The sequence below is a fragment of the Lagopus muta genome, chromosome 8 (genome assembly GCF_023343835.1).
Source record: "Lagopus muta isolate bLagMut1 chromosome 8, bLagMut1 primary, whole genome shotgun sequence".
Taxonomy (NCBI): domain Eukaryota; kingdom Metazoa; phylum Chordata; class Aves; order Galliformes; family Phasianidae; genus Lagopus; species Lagopus muta.
This window is the reverse complement of record NC_064440.1, coordinates 9,105,554-9,121,371: the sequence shown is the minus strand read 5'-3', so window position 1 is coordinate 9,121,371 and position 15,818 is coordinate 9,105,554. Positions and strand designations below refer to the sequence as shown.

At 40.9% G+C, this 15,818-nt stretch overlaps 1 protein-coding gene across 4 annotated transcripts in view; it reads left to right on the top strand.

Annotated features, from left to right (window-relative positions):
- The window catches only part of KALRN (kalirin RhoGEF kinase), a 449,507-nt gene that overhangs the window by 330,610 nt on the left and 103,079 nt on the right, over positions 1 to 15,818 (top strand). For 2 of the 4 annotated variants that reach the window (XM_048953841.1, XM_048953835.1), the window contains exons 28-33: positions 658 to 750; positions 1,301 to 1,412; positions 2,574 to 2,764; positions 3,144 to 3,245; positions 3,932 to 4,074; positions 5,206 to 5,308. In XM_048953841.1, coding sequence (XP_048809798.1) covers positions 658 to 750; positions 1,301 to 1,412; positions 2,574 to 2,764; positions 3,144 to 3,245; positions 3,932 to 4,074; positions 5,206 to 5,308 — 744 coding nt within the window. The other 2 variants (XM_048953838.1, XM_048953836.1) reach the window with 2 other exon arrangements.

Below are 15,818 nucleotides of genomic sequence, written 5' to 3'. Positions count from 1 at the left end.
TCAAAGTGGAACCAGCTGAAGGAGGCAGCTGGGCCTTTTGCTGGACCTCACTGGGTACCAATGTCTACGGAAGTTCACAATCACATCACAGTGATCAAAACAGACATTTTGGCTGAGATTCAGAAATATTCTGTGCTATCAGAGGTATCATAAGAATCTCTCCTGGCCCCAGCTGCCACCTCGGAGCACCACAGGTCTGTCAGCACTGTCAGCCCTGCTGCTCCCGTGTGGATATTTCAGCTACCCCAGGGCTTTTGGATGGCACTAGATTCTTATGTTTAGACAGCTAAACTGCACCCAACTTGTGTAATTTAATTTCATGTCTCTTTATTTTAACTGAACGTTAAAACTCTGCTTTCAGCCCTCATATCTGAGAGGAACCAATTGACTTGACAGATAAGTCATATATAAATAAAAGCCTGTGCAGCTTGCTTAGCATAGCATCAGCTAAACTTGCGGATTGCTCCTGCAGTTTGAATGGCCAAAGGAGACACCATGGCTTGTTGCCAACTTTTCTGGAACCACACTGCTCACTACATGTGAGCTGGAAGAGAATTAAAAAGCTACACGGAGATACAGAGCTGAAGTTATGGGTAGTTCTGTCTCACTGGGGGTTAACAATTTTCCGTAACTGATTGTTGCTTTTATCTCTTCTAGGAAATTCAGCAAAGGCATGGTCTGGCCAACTCTATCTCTTCTTATTTAATCAAGCCTGTCCAGAGGATCACAAAATATCAACTCCTCCTGAAGGTACCTTAGTGAGCTGACCAAATTGGGTCATGCAGAGCAGCTCACGGTTGTAATGAGTTAAATTCCAATGCAGTGACAATTCTGTGCCTTATACCAGGTTACTGCAATGACAGGCTTACTACAGCCTTGTGAGTATCTCAGCAAGCCTGCAGTGCACAGCCAAAGCTCCCGGGATGGCCTATACATGCTCTCAGTCCTCACCGCTCTGGGCTGCTCCTCAGAACCTCCTTCCAGAAGGAGCTCACCCACCCTGGGTGTAATGCAGCCTGCACTGTGCTGAGGGGCTGATGGAGGCCTGCTCCCAGCTGGATAACTGCCCAGAAACCCTCTGAGTGAGCTCCCATTCGAGGGCACCTCACTGTCTTGCTTCTTAGTTATTTACATTCAATCCCTGTTATTTGCAAGCATCCACAGTGGGTGCAGTCCAGCTTTATTCTGTCACTGTTAGTGACATGGTTGCAATGTTGCAGTCTACATACCAAAAACATGGTCTAAGATAAAGCCAGCATGTTGGTCAGTTTGCTTACAGGTGTTCTGCATTGCTTCTTAGGAACTGCTTACCTGCTGTGAGGAAGGCAAAGGGGAACTCAAGGATGGTCTGGAAGTGATGCTCAGTGTCCCCAAGAAAGCTAATGATGCAATGCATGTCAGCATGCTGGAAGGTACAGATGGGTGCCTGCGGCAGAAAAGGGCCTTAGGAGTGAATTAAGCCTTCTTGTACCTTGTTTAGACAGTTAGCACAGATTGACTGTAGCAGTACCGTTGGCTGATCATCATTTTCAGGTAGCTCTTATGTATACATGTAGTTATAGTATATGTTTATATACATACATATTTATTTGCTGAAAATTTTCCTACATACTGAAACAAAAAACCCCTCTGAAACTATTTCTGTAGCTGTAATCATGGCTGCAATGATTAAAACATTGCACTGGAACAGTCTGCCCAGAGAGGTGGTAGAGGCACCATTCCTGGGCATGTTCAAGAACTGTGGAGATGTGGCACTGAGGACATGATTTAGTGGACAGTATTTCTAGCTGGTGAATAGTTGAGCTAGATGATCTTAGAGGTCTTTTCCAACCTTACTGTTTCTATGACTTCTAAATACTATCTCAGTATTTCGAAAGAAAAAGTTCTGGTTTTCTGAGTCAAAACATCTTGTGGTTCAAAACATTGGTGAAATCAGCCTAAAGATTAATAATAAATAAATAAAATAACCGATCATAAAGCATTTCAAAATTACAGGGGGAAAAAAAAAAAGAGTTGCCCAGAAGTTAAGCCTTTCACTGACTTTTTGATATGTGGAGTATTTCTGAAATTTGAACATTGTAATCAGGACAGTAATGATTTATTGTCTCTACAGCATTTTCTTGGCAAAAAAAAAAAAAAAAAAAGATTTCATGTCTAGCTTGAGTCAGAAAAAAAAACCAAAAAAGGTGCCTAAGCAGCACAGGAAGTCCAGGTGATTACAATTGCTTGGGTGTGAATTGATCCAGTGTGGGTCAGAATGTAGTGAGGATGATTTTCGCTGTGGTTTTCCAGTATAGCTCTTGAGTAACTTGTCCCCTTGAGATGAGTAGCACCATGTGATAGTAGAAAAATAGCCTCTGGTAGAATAATTATGTCGTGGCAGTGGACAAACAAAAGCAAAAAAATAATTTCACTGGGGCAGGAGGTGCCCATAAATGTCTTTTATGAATATAAAGAAGAGAAAGACTCTTTTACTGCAAGTCTTCCTTGCTCTGATGTTTCTGAGCATTACTGGCACCAAGAACTAATACTATGTTAGGTGTTAACCAGTGTGTTTTGTGTTCTCTATTTAGGGTTTGATGAGAATCTAGATGTCCAGGGAGAGCTGATTCTTCAGGATTCCTTCCAAGTGTGGGATCCCAAATCACTCATTCGGAAAGGCCGTGAGAGGCATTTGTTTCTCTTTGAAATCTCTTTGGTGTTTAGCAAGGAGATCAAAGATTCTTCAGGACACACAAAATATGTTTACAAGAACAAGTTACTGGTAGGTGTGGCTGAAGAGAAATAATGCGGTTGTTGCGTTTCTTGTAGGTAGAGGTAGAGTTTGGGAGATGGTGTATGTGTCCCCACATTGGGTGGGAATATTCACGCCACCTGAAAGGGCTGGCCCTGGGACCAGTGGGAGGCTAAACCTGCAGTGAGCCTGGAAGGGTTTGGGACAGTGAGATGTGATGAGCGTGTGGAAAAAGCAACGAGGATCAGTCAAACCATTTGGTCTTCTTTGCCACCCCCAGATGATTTTCTGTGCCTTCTATCCTCTGGTCCATACCTGCATTCCCTGCTTGCCCCTATAAATGTAAAGTTTTCTCAACTCCTGAGGCTTAACCTGTATGAAATCTCTCATCATCTTTCCTCCACACTAGACCTCAGAACTGGGAGTGACTGAACATGTTGAAGGAGATCCCTGTAAATTTGCCTTGTGGTCTGGACGAACACCATCCTCAGACAATAAAACAGTGCTAAAAGTAAGTCTTTTCGCGCTTGTTTTCTTTGCCTTTAGAGCTGCTAGTTGAGGCCTCAGGAGCCCTAAAGTGAAAGGTCAGTTTCTCCCCTCCTCATTGCTTCCATGTCTGTGGTGGGGTCAAGCTTGCATGAGGAGCAATTTGATTCCAAGACCACAGTATGAAAGAAGACAGTGCAGTTATGCAGCCTTGCTGAAATAGCATCTCTTGCAATCCAGGTTGAGCAGCTGCATGCTGATGCAAGGCACATCTCAGGGTGTTGGACTGGGAGGTGTAATTCTCTTAGTCCTATGCCGCTGGGCATATCAGCAGTCAATAATTTCCTCAACCCTCCAGAGCTGAAAGCCATTTCAGTCAAGTGAGTTTCTAATGAAGAATTTATGTTGTAGTTATTTTGTCTGAGGAAATCCCAGCTGTGCACTGATAACCTATTTCCCCTTCACAGAACATGCTGCATTACTAGCATTAAATATATCCAGAGCTTAGCTGCTTTGCTATGGCTTGCCAAGTAGGTCTGGTAAAATACCCTCAGTTCTCCTGGGGTTCCCAGGTATTCCAGTAGTTGGTGCAATACAGCAGAGAGGAAAAAGTTAATTATGCATTTTCATCAGCCAATCAGTATTCTTCAGAGGAGGTGATATACTGGGAATTTGATAAAGTGTCTGTCCTTCTGCCTTGTGGAACTTTAGGCATCAAGTATTGAAACAAAGCAGGAATGGATCAAAAATATCCGAGAAGTCATCCAAGAAAGAATTATCCATCTGAAAGGAGCTCTGAAAGAGCCAATTCAGCTCCCCAAGACACCAGCAAAGCAGCGAAACAACAGTAGAAGGTAACCTCAGTCGCTGCACACAACATGAAGTCACTAGAGATTAGTAAAACAATAGCAATGTATTGTTTGTGGGTTTTTTACTGGATTCATTTGCGTTTTCTGACCATAGTTAAAAGCAGTTTTCATCATCTTTGCCTGTTTTATGTTATCTTGGCAAAAGTAGCTTTTCCATGATATTCATACAAAGGTCTTTAGTACTCTAAAATATTGGAGAGAAATGTACAGTAAAAACTTCTTCAGAGTCTAAGGTTATGTTTCTTTCCCAAAGTAGAATTTACTTTTTCAGATTTGAGTATTAACAGATTTTTTTTTCCTATGTGGTATTTTAAACTGTTTGACAACTAAAATCACAGCTCATTGTGACATTCTATTACCAGAGTGGAGTATCTGTGCTTTGTCATGAAATATGAAATTCACTTCAGCCTGGGAGGAAATATTAAATTGTTTTGGTCAATCCCAGATGAAACAGAAATTATATAAAGGCACAGTTTTTTTGTTGTCAAGCTGGTGTTCCCAAAAGCCATTTGTAATTTGAGCATCTCCCCTTCCTCGTCAAATGTTATCATGCAGCCATTTACTGTGGGCTGTATTACTGAGATTTTCAAAGAGAGAGCAAGTAAGGCCACCAGCAAGAGCCTGACCTAGGCTCTACACTGTCATTATTCACGTTTGTTTGGATATCTTCTTTGTTAATACTAAATTCCAGAAAAAGTGATTCTTGTGAGACGAGAAATGGCCCTTCCTTCTGTGCCACACACAGCTTCTGCTTGCTGCATGGTTTTGGTGAAGGCAGAAATTTAATTCAAGGAAAAAATGCTACTTGACACCCTCATTACAGAGCTATTTCTGAACACCAGCATTTTCTGTGCTGTAAATATGCAGGGAACCACTAGCCTGTTTCCAGCAACTGAGGTTGTGATTACATGCTAATCCCAACCCTACGGCTGAGGGTGACATCATTCTAAATTAGGAGTTACGCAGCAGCATGGGCTGTATCAGCAAGGTAATTTTAGCACAAAGCCAACTCTGGCACGCTGACTCTGCACTTCTCAAATCCACCTATAAAGTTATGCACATTACAAGGTGTTTCGTTAAGTAAGCACAGTCATTTCGCTGTTATTTCTTTTGCAGAGATGGAGTAGATGATGCAGACAGCCAAGGAGATGGAAGCAGTCAACCTGACACGATTTCCATTGCATCCAGGACATCACAGAATACAGTGGACAGCGATAAGGTAGGACTGGAACGTGAAAATATGCTGCAGCTAATTGTCTCCCAAAACATATAAGTGAAAAGCAGAATAGAAGACATAATATATAGCAACCTGTCTTTTACTGAGTCAAAAGTTGTATTCTCTGAGGCAAGGCTATTAAAATCCAGTCTCTTTCTAGATGCTCATCAGTACTGCTGTTTTACATGGTAACGTCTCTTTTGCTGCAAGTCTTTTGAAGTTGAATTGGCTCTGAAGAAATACAGCCCAGAGCAATCTTTTTTTCCTTAGTAAAACTTGCCTTGTGGGATCCATCTTCTGAATCAGCAAATGGTTATGTACCATGTTTACCCTCTGAGCTATAATCACTACTTTGTTGGAGGGAATACAGGTGCATTAATATGGCAAAATTGGGATCCTGGCTGGTACCTTGAGAGTCTGGGAGACCTACCCTTTCCAGAGACTGTGATTTTGGATCCCATCCTCACAGACATATGGAGGAACATATGGATGGCCCCAAGACACGCGACATTCTGTTGGAATGCTGCATGCTGTTGGCATGTATGTAGTCCCTGTTTCATGTGTCAGATGGTCTAAGTCCAGATCCTCCTCCATTAGGAGGCCTGACTCAAATTTGTCACCCTGATACTTCCAGCTGTGGCCTTCAGCTGAATTAGCAGCTGGTAGTCAGAGTAAATGGGCTATTAGTAAGAGCTTACTTCAAATATGATTATGAGGTTTGTCAAATGTAATAAGAATATCCACATTCTCTTCCTGTGTTGCTGTGAAACTATATTGAATTTGCAAAAGAATGAATTCTGCAGAATCATTTTGGATTTATCTGCTTGTCAGGCCTTTAATTATGCTGCCACTTTCTCAGGATAGAAGGGTATTTTCTCAAACTCAGAATTCGTGTTCATGGTCAGAAAGTTCACAAACACTTTTCTGTGCAGTGGCTATTTTGAAAGCTGAACTCAGAGGAATTAATAGGAGTTAACTGCAAATAAATCACCTGTTGTATTTAACTTATTTATCTTAAAAGCATGTTTCCATGTTGTTGCTTCTTTTTGTTTGTTTTTGACTAGTAATGTGCATTAGAAAAGTATTACTCCAAAGGACACCATAATGCATGCAAATACTTTGTCTGATGCAGAATAAATACGTTCTTATGTCTTTAATCCACGTGGACTCACACTGCTTTTCCATGTTTTTCACATTTATCATTCCTGAAAGAGGCCCTGGCTTAGGAGATTTGAGTTTATGCTTAATTTTACGCACAAGATTTGCTGGTTTGCCTCAAGACCGTTGACTCAGTTGCATGAGTTATAGTAGCAGGCAAGGTCTGGGTAAGTCACTCCTCACTGAGTGCTGTAGCTACAGACAAGATCTGTAGTGCAAACAACAACAGGGACAGTTGGGCTCTACCTTGAAAGGCAGCCCATCATGGCAACAGCTGCTTTCAGGATGCAAGGCTGGGAAGGGTTGTAGGAATTCCTACACAATGATCTTGTCTGAATTGAAAGGCAAAGGCATGCAGGAGGTAAACTGGGAAACAAATCACACAGGCAAAAATTTGTTACCACCGGGGAAAGGCTAAATCAGCACAAGGGTTGGATCATCTTACTTTTTTAAGATGGATCTGTTCACTTGCTGATGTAAGGCTGTTTGTATTCATGTATTTGTATGTACTTTTACTGAACAGAAGCAAATTCTAGTGTACAGTTAAAGCTTAAATATAGATGTATGTGCTTTGTTGAATTTGAGTAACTAGTGTAGCATCCTCCAACAGAGGGGCAGCTCTTGCTAAAGCCCCTTTCATACTGTCACAGATGCTAGTGCCAGCAAGCTGTGGAGAATTCAGTCCCTAGAGTGCTGCATTGCCAGGTCTTTGCTCCAAGGAGAGCAAACTTTCCACATCCCTTGACAATTCTCTCAGTTTTCTACATAGCATTACCCCAGTTAATGACAGATGGAGCTGTGTTTGTACTTCCCATGGAAACAGCACGGAGGCATCCTGCCTTCACTCTCAGCACAGATATAGGTTTTTATAACATATACTGCAATTAACCTGTGTGGTTCTGATAACAGCACTGATAGGTAAAGTATTCAGCAAATAGGAATTTTCCTATCTCTCGAACTGCAGCTTTGTTAGAAGAGTTATTCCCAAAAGTTCTAAATCAGACTTCGAGTGACTGCCCTGAGTGCCCCTGATATCTCCATCCAGAGGAGCCAGAAGAAACTTCCTTCCCACCTTTAACAAGACCCAGCTGTTCAGAGCCTCACTAACAAGGACAGGCAAAGAGCGTGGTAGTGCCAGCAGTGTGCCAGGCTGAGAGCAGAGTGATCTGCACTAGGAACACCGAGGTATTAACTCACAGGTTGCATCTGAGAGCACACTGCATTGCTTATTTATCTGTTTGGATTATGAATTTAGGCAGGCAAGAATTCTTCCAAACATTATGTTTGTAACATAATGCCATGCAGGATACAGATGAGAATGCAGAGCAGCTTTTTTACATTGAAGATAATTTGCAGCAGGGTTTCTGGCTGCAGGCTCCTCTTACAAGTTACTCTTTAGATATTCCATCTTTCCTGGCTACAGGTAGTGGTCAGTTAATTATATGAGACAAAAAGAACATGTCCACGTCTATTCAAAATAATAATTAATTACTCCTCTTTGTTGTTTTTTTTTATAAATTGCCAAAGTACTTTCTTAAATCTGGATCTTAGCCCTTAACATCTTTAATTTTCTTGTATTTTTATCTATCTGTCTAAATATATGAAGCAGTTATCCCTGAGCTGTAACTTTTGTTTTTTCATTAAATACCAGATCTGTAGCTCTGCACCATTGTGAAAGGAAAGAGATAACATGTAAAATGCTGTGAATTTGTCTGTATGCAATCTGTAACCTAAAATATCTCATGGCTTGAAAAACAATTGTTTGGATTTTCCTTTGGGAGAAAGTATTATAAAGAGGGAAAAAGTTGGTTCATGAACGTGACTTGATGTTAAAGAATCAGCAGATAACAAATACTATTAGAGTAAGTGTAATTTCCATTGAGCAGCCATGTCAGCTTCTAGGGAACCTCCTATGCAAAAACTTCATCTTCTTCCAAAAGGCAGACCAGACAGCTTTTGTACAGCAAACCCTCTTCAATGTGCTATCTAAAAAACATTCCTTCAGGAGAAATCCTCACCCTATTCAGCTCACAGCAGACAGGATTTCAATCTTTGTATTTGGATTCAAAGCAGTGGGGAACTGCATAAAGAAAATATTAGCATGCAGGGCATCCTCATTTGTTAAGCCCATTGATCTATTGGCTGTAAAACAGCTGGTCCTGGCGATACTGATCCATCTTCTAATAGCTCCTTTTTTGTAGCTTTTGTAGTATGCTGAGGAGAGCTGCTCTTTTTCTCCGGGTTGTTTTTGGATGTAGAAAAAAGCACTGAAATGTGAACGGAAAAGTTTTTACTCTCTAAAAATAAACATACATGATCTACTTTTATCTCTTCCATTAGATACTGGACTCAGTTCATCTTTCAGAAGTCATGAGACTGAGATCTTGACCTCTTCTGCATTGGTGGTATTATATAAAAACTGAGAATAAACGCTTTTTGATTGGAGGTAATTAGTATGAGGGGAGCTTTTTGAGTTAAGGCTTCTAGAACAAATCATTTACAAGTGGATTTTCTTTTCTCTAAAGGCTTCCAATCAAGGCAAAACAGCCTTCTCCCTTTGATATCATTACTTAAGCAGAAATTAGGATCCGATGCAGGTAGTACTACTTCACATTGTTACAAAGGAAGCTAAGGCACCAAGAATCCAGGCTCTTTTCTCCTTAAAAATCTATCATTTCTAAGAGTCACAATGCATGCCATTAGAGATATTCATTCTCAGTACCTTGGAAGTTTCCTTTCTAAGTCATACAGTTACGAGGAGCAACTTGATCCCCTGTATTCTTCTTTGATGCTACTGATCCATTTGGGCTTGAGTTCTGTAGAGCTGTACACCAACGTAGAGTCATAGAATCATACAATCATTACAGGTGGAAAAGAACACCCAGATCTTCTAGTCTAACAGTCAACCCATAACCACCGTGCTGTCCTAAATAGGCAATAGTTCCAGGAAACACACCTTGTGTTAATGTGTGCTGACTTGAAAATAAATAAGAAGATAGCAAACAGAAATGCCCTCTCATTCACTATGGATGGAAACCTCTTCTGTCCCTCACATGGAGAATATAGGGGAAATCACTAAGTTTATTAGTTACCACTTTAACATTTGCAGTAAGAAGTGGTCAATCATTTCTTCCTAGCATAAATTAATTCAGGAATTAAGTTGTAAGCATGCCTAAATCTGAAGTGGAAAAACTAAAGATCCCTCTCTAACCAGGCATCTTGCAAAGAATTGAAATATGGTGAGTAGGAAGTTTATAAATTCTTTCTTCTCTTATTTAATCTCAAACAAATGAAAACATTTGCCATAAAATAGTGAAATAGTAATACTCCTTTAAAAAAAAAATCCCAGTGAAGTCTTAAAATGAGAACACCAACATAAGGAAAACACATCTAAAAATATATATTATGTATATATGCCAAAATATATATATATGCCAATATAAAACATTATTTTGTCAAATACAGAAAATCCAAATGTAGAACAGAAATTAGAGATTCACATTTTTGGAGGGGGAATTAAAGAAGTGGAGAAATTAAGACAATACCATAAGGCAAATGCAGGCATTAATTAATTCTGCTAACAAGAGCATTCTTACTGAGCTGACAATTTAATTTCTACTTAGTTTCTCAGCAAGGGAACTGGCATAACAAGCAGATTAAAAAAAGCATCTTGGTACTCAGTAATAGCAGGTTCCTGGGAAAGAGATGCCTTCCTGCTGCAGCAGAGGGGCTACACCAAGGGGTAAGAATAGCTCAGCACTGCTTGGATCAATGGAGGTATCACTCTGGACTGAAGCCTTTACAGAACTTGAGCAGTGGGACTGAATACAAATTAGCCCCTCAGCGGCACATTTCACTGTCAGTGTGGTTAATGGCTGCTGTATGCTGCAGTTGATGGAAGGAGGTTGTAAGGTGTGATAGAAATTCTGGCTGTAACAGAGGCAAGGGAAAGCATGATCATGAGAATATGGAGTTGGGAGGTAAGGCAAATAGTCACTTAAATACAGTATTCAGAGTATTTCTTTAGAAATCTTTGTCTTTTCTGGAGCCCAATAAAAGGTGATCTATACACCTGTCTGACAGGTGAGGCTGGGCATTGACTTGCAGAGATTTCTCCCCCTGAACCATGTATTTTATTCTCAGTAAATTGGGTTCAATTTAGCAATTGTGAGTTTCTGAAGGAGAAAGGTAGGGATCAATTTGGTCTCACTTATGGAGGTATAGTGGTTGTTCTGCAGTGATCCTATCTAGGCAAGTTACATTCTTATATCAGTAGTGCCTTGTCTGGAGTGCTGCTCCATTATAGTGGCTGATGAATCACGGTGCTGCGAGCAAAATTAGTGTAACAGAAAATGACAGCTGACTGTTAAGTGAGTTCTTCCTGTGAAGATATGATGGAGAAAAGAGAAGTGAGTTATGGTCCCAGAAGATACACCTCTACTGCTCTCACATTGCCCAGCATTGCTACTGTTATCCCCTTGAGTTCTTGCTGCCCTCACCTGTGGAAATGGGAAGACATGACAGAAAGGGAGGTCCTGAGATAAAGCAATTTGGCACCGTAATTAACCTTCCTGAGTTCTCACTAGCTATAGTTGTTAATTCTTTGTAAGATACTGTCGTGTAGAAGCAAAACGTTTATTTTATCAAGGAAATAAATTGTTCAGCCAGGAGCTGACATCTCTCCAGTGTTAATTTCTTCAGATTTCTTTAGGCTTTGGGAGCTGCCTCTGATGTCTTGCTCTACAGGGTCTGGCCTAAGCTCTGCTTTGGGATAACTTAATCTTTGGTTTGTGCACTTACGGATTTCTAACTTACGTAGCACAGGATCTCCAGCTCCCTTAGCACAGCTATCAGCACTGGCGCTGCCCACAGCAGAGACCTCGCAGGACAGACCTGGAGCTCTTGGCCTTTTGGTTTCTTTGAGAACTCTGAAAAAAATGCATTTGGGATTGGAGCCACATTTCAAAACAAGGGAAAAAGTAATTCTTTCCAGCTTTGGTTTTCAGCCAGGTCTGATCCTAGCTTGAATTATGTGTTATCTGTCTTTTCCATCAGCCGTTTCTAAATGTAACAAGTAGATGATCAAGAAGTTTACCTCTGAGAAGTGACCTGTCAGAGGTCCAAGTGCTGCTGAGGGTAAGGACATTCGTTTTCTGTTGTTGCCAGCAAGTGTTGAGGGAGCAGAGGGTGGAGGGAGCTCTACAGGCAGGCTGTCTTGTTTCAAAGTTTTCTTAGAAAAAGTGTACGGATTCTCTTGAAAAGCAAAGAAAAACATGAACAGCTCCTTTTGAAACAACATGAAATTTGTGTGTACTTCACGGTTTGCTCAGGGAACTTTGTCTGAAGTCCAAACCACGCAGTGGAGCCTTATCCATTTCTTCTTGCACTGAGTGGCCGTACAACTTCCCCCACACCAACTGAAACAATGGCACTGGATGAATTTCAGATCCCATTTTTTAATCCAGTAGCTGAACATTAGCAAGAAATTTCCCAGAGATTTGAGTGATTCATCCACCTCGGCTTCATCGCTGTGGAAATGCAGCAATGCCAAAACAAAGGAAAGAATAAGGCATAAGCTTTTCAGGGCATTCTTTCTTTCTCCCCTCAAAAGACATTTAAAGTGAGATGAATGGCATCATATTTTTAATCATATAACATTAAATAATCTTTAATCCCAATGTAATTATTTCTAATGTGCTTTGAAAACAAAAAAAAATGCTGCCTACGGAGAGTTGCTGCCTATGGAGAGCCTGCTGACTCTGGAGCAGTCTGTAGTTTCATTTCATGGACAAAAGTGAATAAACACCTGGAAACCTGGAACATCAGTGGCATCCATGGGAACAGAAATCTTACTGCTCATTAACTGATATTTCCAGGAAGTAAGTTCATAAAAGGCATCTAAGAAATTTGCCATGTATTTTAAATATATTTCTGATGTTTCTGAAAGTGTCCTTGCACTTCAGTGGGACCTCTGCTCTAAAAATACTTGGACACAATTATGTCCCCAAAAGAAGGCTGTTCCTTCCAGTGTGTATGGTGTATGAACAATGGTGTATGAACAGTGTCTGCACTCATGGGTTTGTTTTCTTCAGTGCAGAACCAGCATATATTTCCTTAGTACCTCCCCTGTATTTTTAATTTGCCATTTTAAATAATGACAGATATGATATTTAAGGGCAATTTCTGCGGCTGTCCACTTGATATCTCCATTCCCTTCTTTTCAGCAGCATGAAAATCAGATTCCATTGATGAACAAATTCCCCTTATAGGCACAAGGCACACAGCTAAAGGTTGTCTTAGCAGATATAACAGATATTCCAAATTCACTGAGAATGTGGTATCTCTCAAACACAGGATGTTTCTGAACAACATGTGGTCCTGTTTTTCAGCTCTAAAGTGGGACCAGACCAATTGTTGCCTAACAACTGTGATTTTCAAAGAAACAAAATTTATTGCCATTCTTCTAAATTAAATTACATTAAATTATTGTAATAATAATAGAGTACCAATACTGGGCTATGGCCCAGGGCAGGTGAGATGATCCCTAAGGCTGCCTTGGGACTCACATCTAGTGATGTTGCACTGGCACGTTCTGAGACTTGCTATCTAAAAAGTCCATGAACCACTTTGTAAACAGCCCTGCTCTAGATGTGAAGCAAATTGTCTTGTTTCAGCGTCATACTGCTTTTGCAAATTTGTTGATAGAATACATTATAGTGACTAGATTTACATAGTCTCCCCAAAATGAGGACTTAGGAAGAAATGGAAGTGTCTATTGGTATTTTGGGGCTATCTTTAACCATTCTTGGGCAGGCACTAGACTATAGAAGGTGGTAGGCTTAGAAAGAAGGGAGCAAACAGGATTCAGAACCTATTTAAAGGAGAGGATATATATATATTTTTTTTTGCTTAATTTCTACATTCGTTGTAGTCGTTAAGCAAGAAGTTGTTCCTCATCTAAACCTGATCATTCTCCTCCTGTACTTCCAAGTTGAGTTCATATTTATTTGTCCTCTTCTGTTGTTTTCAGTTGTTTCTGAGGTTTCATTCTGATGATTACAGTATGTTTGTTTGACTTGGCTGTACAACATTAAATATATCCCTCTTGAGGAACAGTAAGGGGTTTTTTGTTGGCATAGACTTTTTTTTCCTTCTAGAATCCATCATTTTTGTATGGTTAATGCTTATTAGCTGTAGAGTGCCGGGTTTGTTCAAGGAATTTACAAAGTTCCTTGGAAAGGAAGAGTTCCAGCTATGAAGGTCTTAGAGGCACAACACAGAATAACTGTCAATAAAAGAAGAAAACACTGTGTGAGATCAGAAATTAGTGTTATGAACAGGTTTCTGTGCAACACTGTAGTGTTCCTTGATCAAAGACATTAGGAAACACTGGAGGTCATCTAAGTTTAAAGTTGATATCAGCATGAGGTTTGATATTAGAAATAAAATTGTGAGGGAAGAAGACAAAGGGAAAGTGTTGCAAAACACCTTTGTCTTCACAAGAGATTGAGTCGGGGAAAACAGATCACAACCAATATTTGTAAGAACACCTTTGATTCAAGAGTGGAGAGTTGTGCTGGTGTGCAATAGCTCATAGGAATCTGTTCAAAAGATTGCATGCATCTCTTGATAACCTACATATAAGAAAGACATCCAAAGCATCCCCATGCCTTGGTTTCCAATCACAGTGCTGCTGCTATTCAGACCAACTTTATTTTTTCTCTTTGTATCTTGCATTAATTTAAATACCACCAACAATCAAAATCAAACTTCCTCCAGTGTGCATGTGGGCGAGAAACAGAGGGGTGTGAAACGTATGGCGCAACTCTACAGCCCCTTTTCTCCCCGGGTTCATTTTTCCTGACACTACAGCATCGCTTCCTGGCCGTACTTGCAAATAAACAATTATTGAAAGAACATGCCTGGACCACACATGCGTATTTTCCACTCTCATGGAGAAAAGCTGTCTGCCGGCTGGTTGTTATTTATTTTCACAAGAGGCAGTTGGGTTTGTTGTCGTGTCTTGAGGGCACAGTCTCTTGAGGTGCTGAGCCTTCTCAGCTTGCCGAGGCTGCAGGAAGAATCAAGGGTGGGAACCAGCTGTGCCCCACAGATCTCGGGCTTACGTTATAACTTCTAAAAGTTTTCCAGTGTTGATATTTGCTGTGTGATCTTGAGGAGTCAATAGAGGAGGACAGCAAGGGGTCTACCCAAGGGCAGGAACACTTTCCTTAACAAGAGCTTGTGATGTTCTTTTAAAAGTGAAGTTGCTAAATCATCAGTTAGAAATGTAAAAGCTATAGGGAGAGGGGAGAGAAAAAAGTAAATTGAAATACATGCAGGGAAAGTTCAGCTTTCTGGCTTGCTGCAGATAGTGCAGTGAGAGCTGATTTTCCTGTGAATTTAACGGATGTTCCTTAGGCAAAAAAGCACCTTCTGTATCTGCTGCTCAGTATAAAATGGGAAAAGCACCGTGCAGCTGCTGGCTTTTGCCTTCACCCCTCGGCACCATGCATCTTCTGCTGTGCAGACAGTGCCCCAAGGCAGCCAGCAGCCTGCCCTGCTACTCTGCAGCACCCAATGTGCCCAGGTTGTGAACCAAGCTACAATGGGTTATGAACCAGGCCTTCGAGTCTTTTGTTTTCTGGGAGAGAAAGTTCAGAACTGAGAAATGACTTCAAAAGCCTACCCTTTCTCAAGCTTATCACATTGCTCCTTTATGATCCTCTCTTTCTGTGATTGCCATGTGTTATTTATGAGCACTTGGAAACCCTTGCCCACAAAAAAAGATAACATTGTTGAAGCTGAAATGCAATTAATTATGTGGTGCTACAAAGAGGCAGGAAGGGGGTGAGGAGAGCTGTTGCACCAGGCTAGGCAGCTGCTAAGGTCAGAGATGCAAGGCAGAAAAGATAAGTCATTTGAAGAAATGGAAGAAAACAGGAAGAAATGTGAATTTTGTTCCACTGGGTCAGTGAAAGCACCTCGCTGTACACCAGCTGTATACCTGACCCTGAGCGTCAAATAGTTCCAGCCCTTCAAGAATCCATTGGCAGTTTGGGCTTTTGGTCCAGCAGTATCATGACTGGCCCTCCAGTCTTTGAACAAACACTTTCGGTTGTTGTGAAAGATAAATGAATGAAAATAGTCCAGTAAAAGCTGGGCCAAAGCAGATGTCTTCTAAGCAAATATACAGTTCATTTTCCATCTGCTGATGCTCATTCTGTGGTTGATGTGAGGGAGAGCAGTGTGGCTGTGTGAGGGGAGAGCCAGGGTATACATCCCAGGGTGCAAATCTAAAACAAAGCTATTTCCACAGCTCATTCACAAGCCTGGTATTTTAGTGATAGGAAAA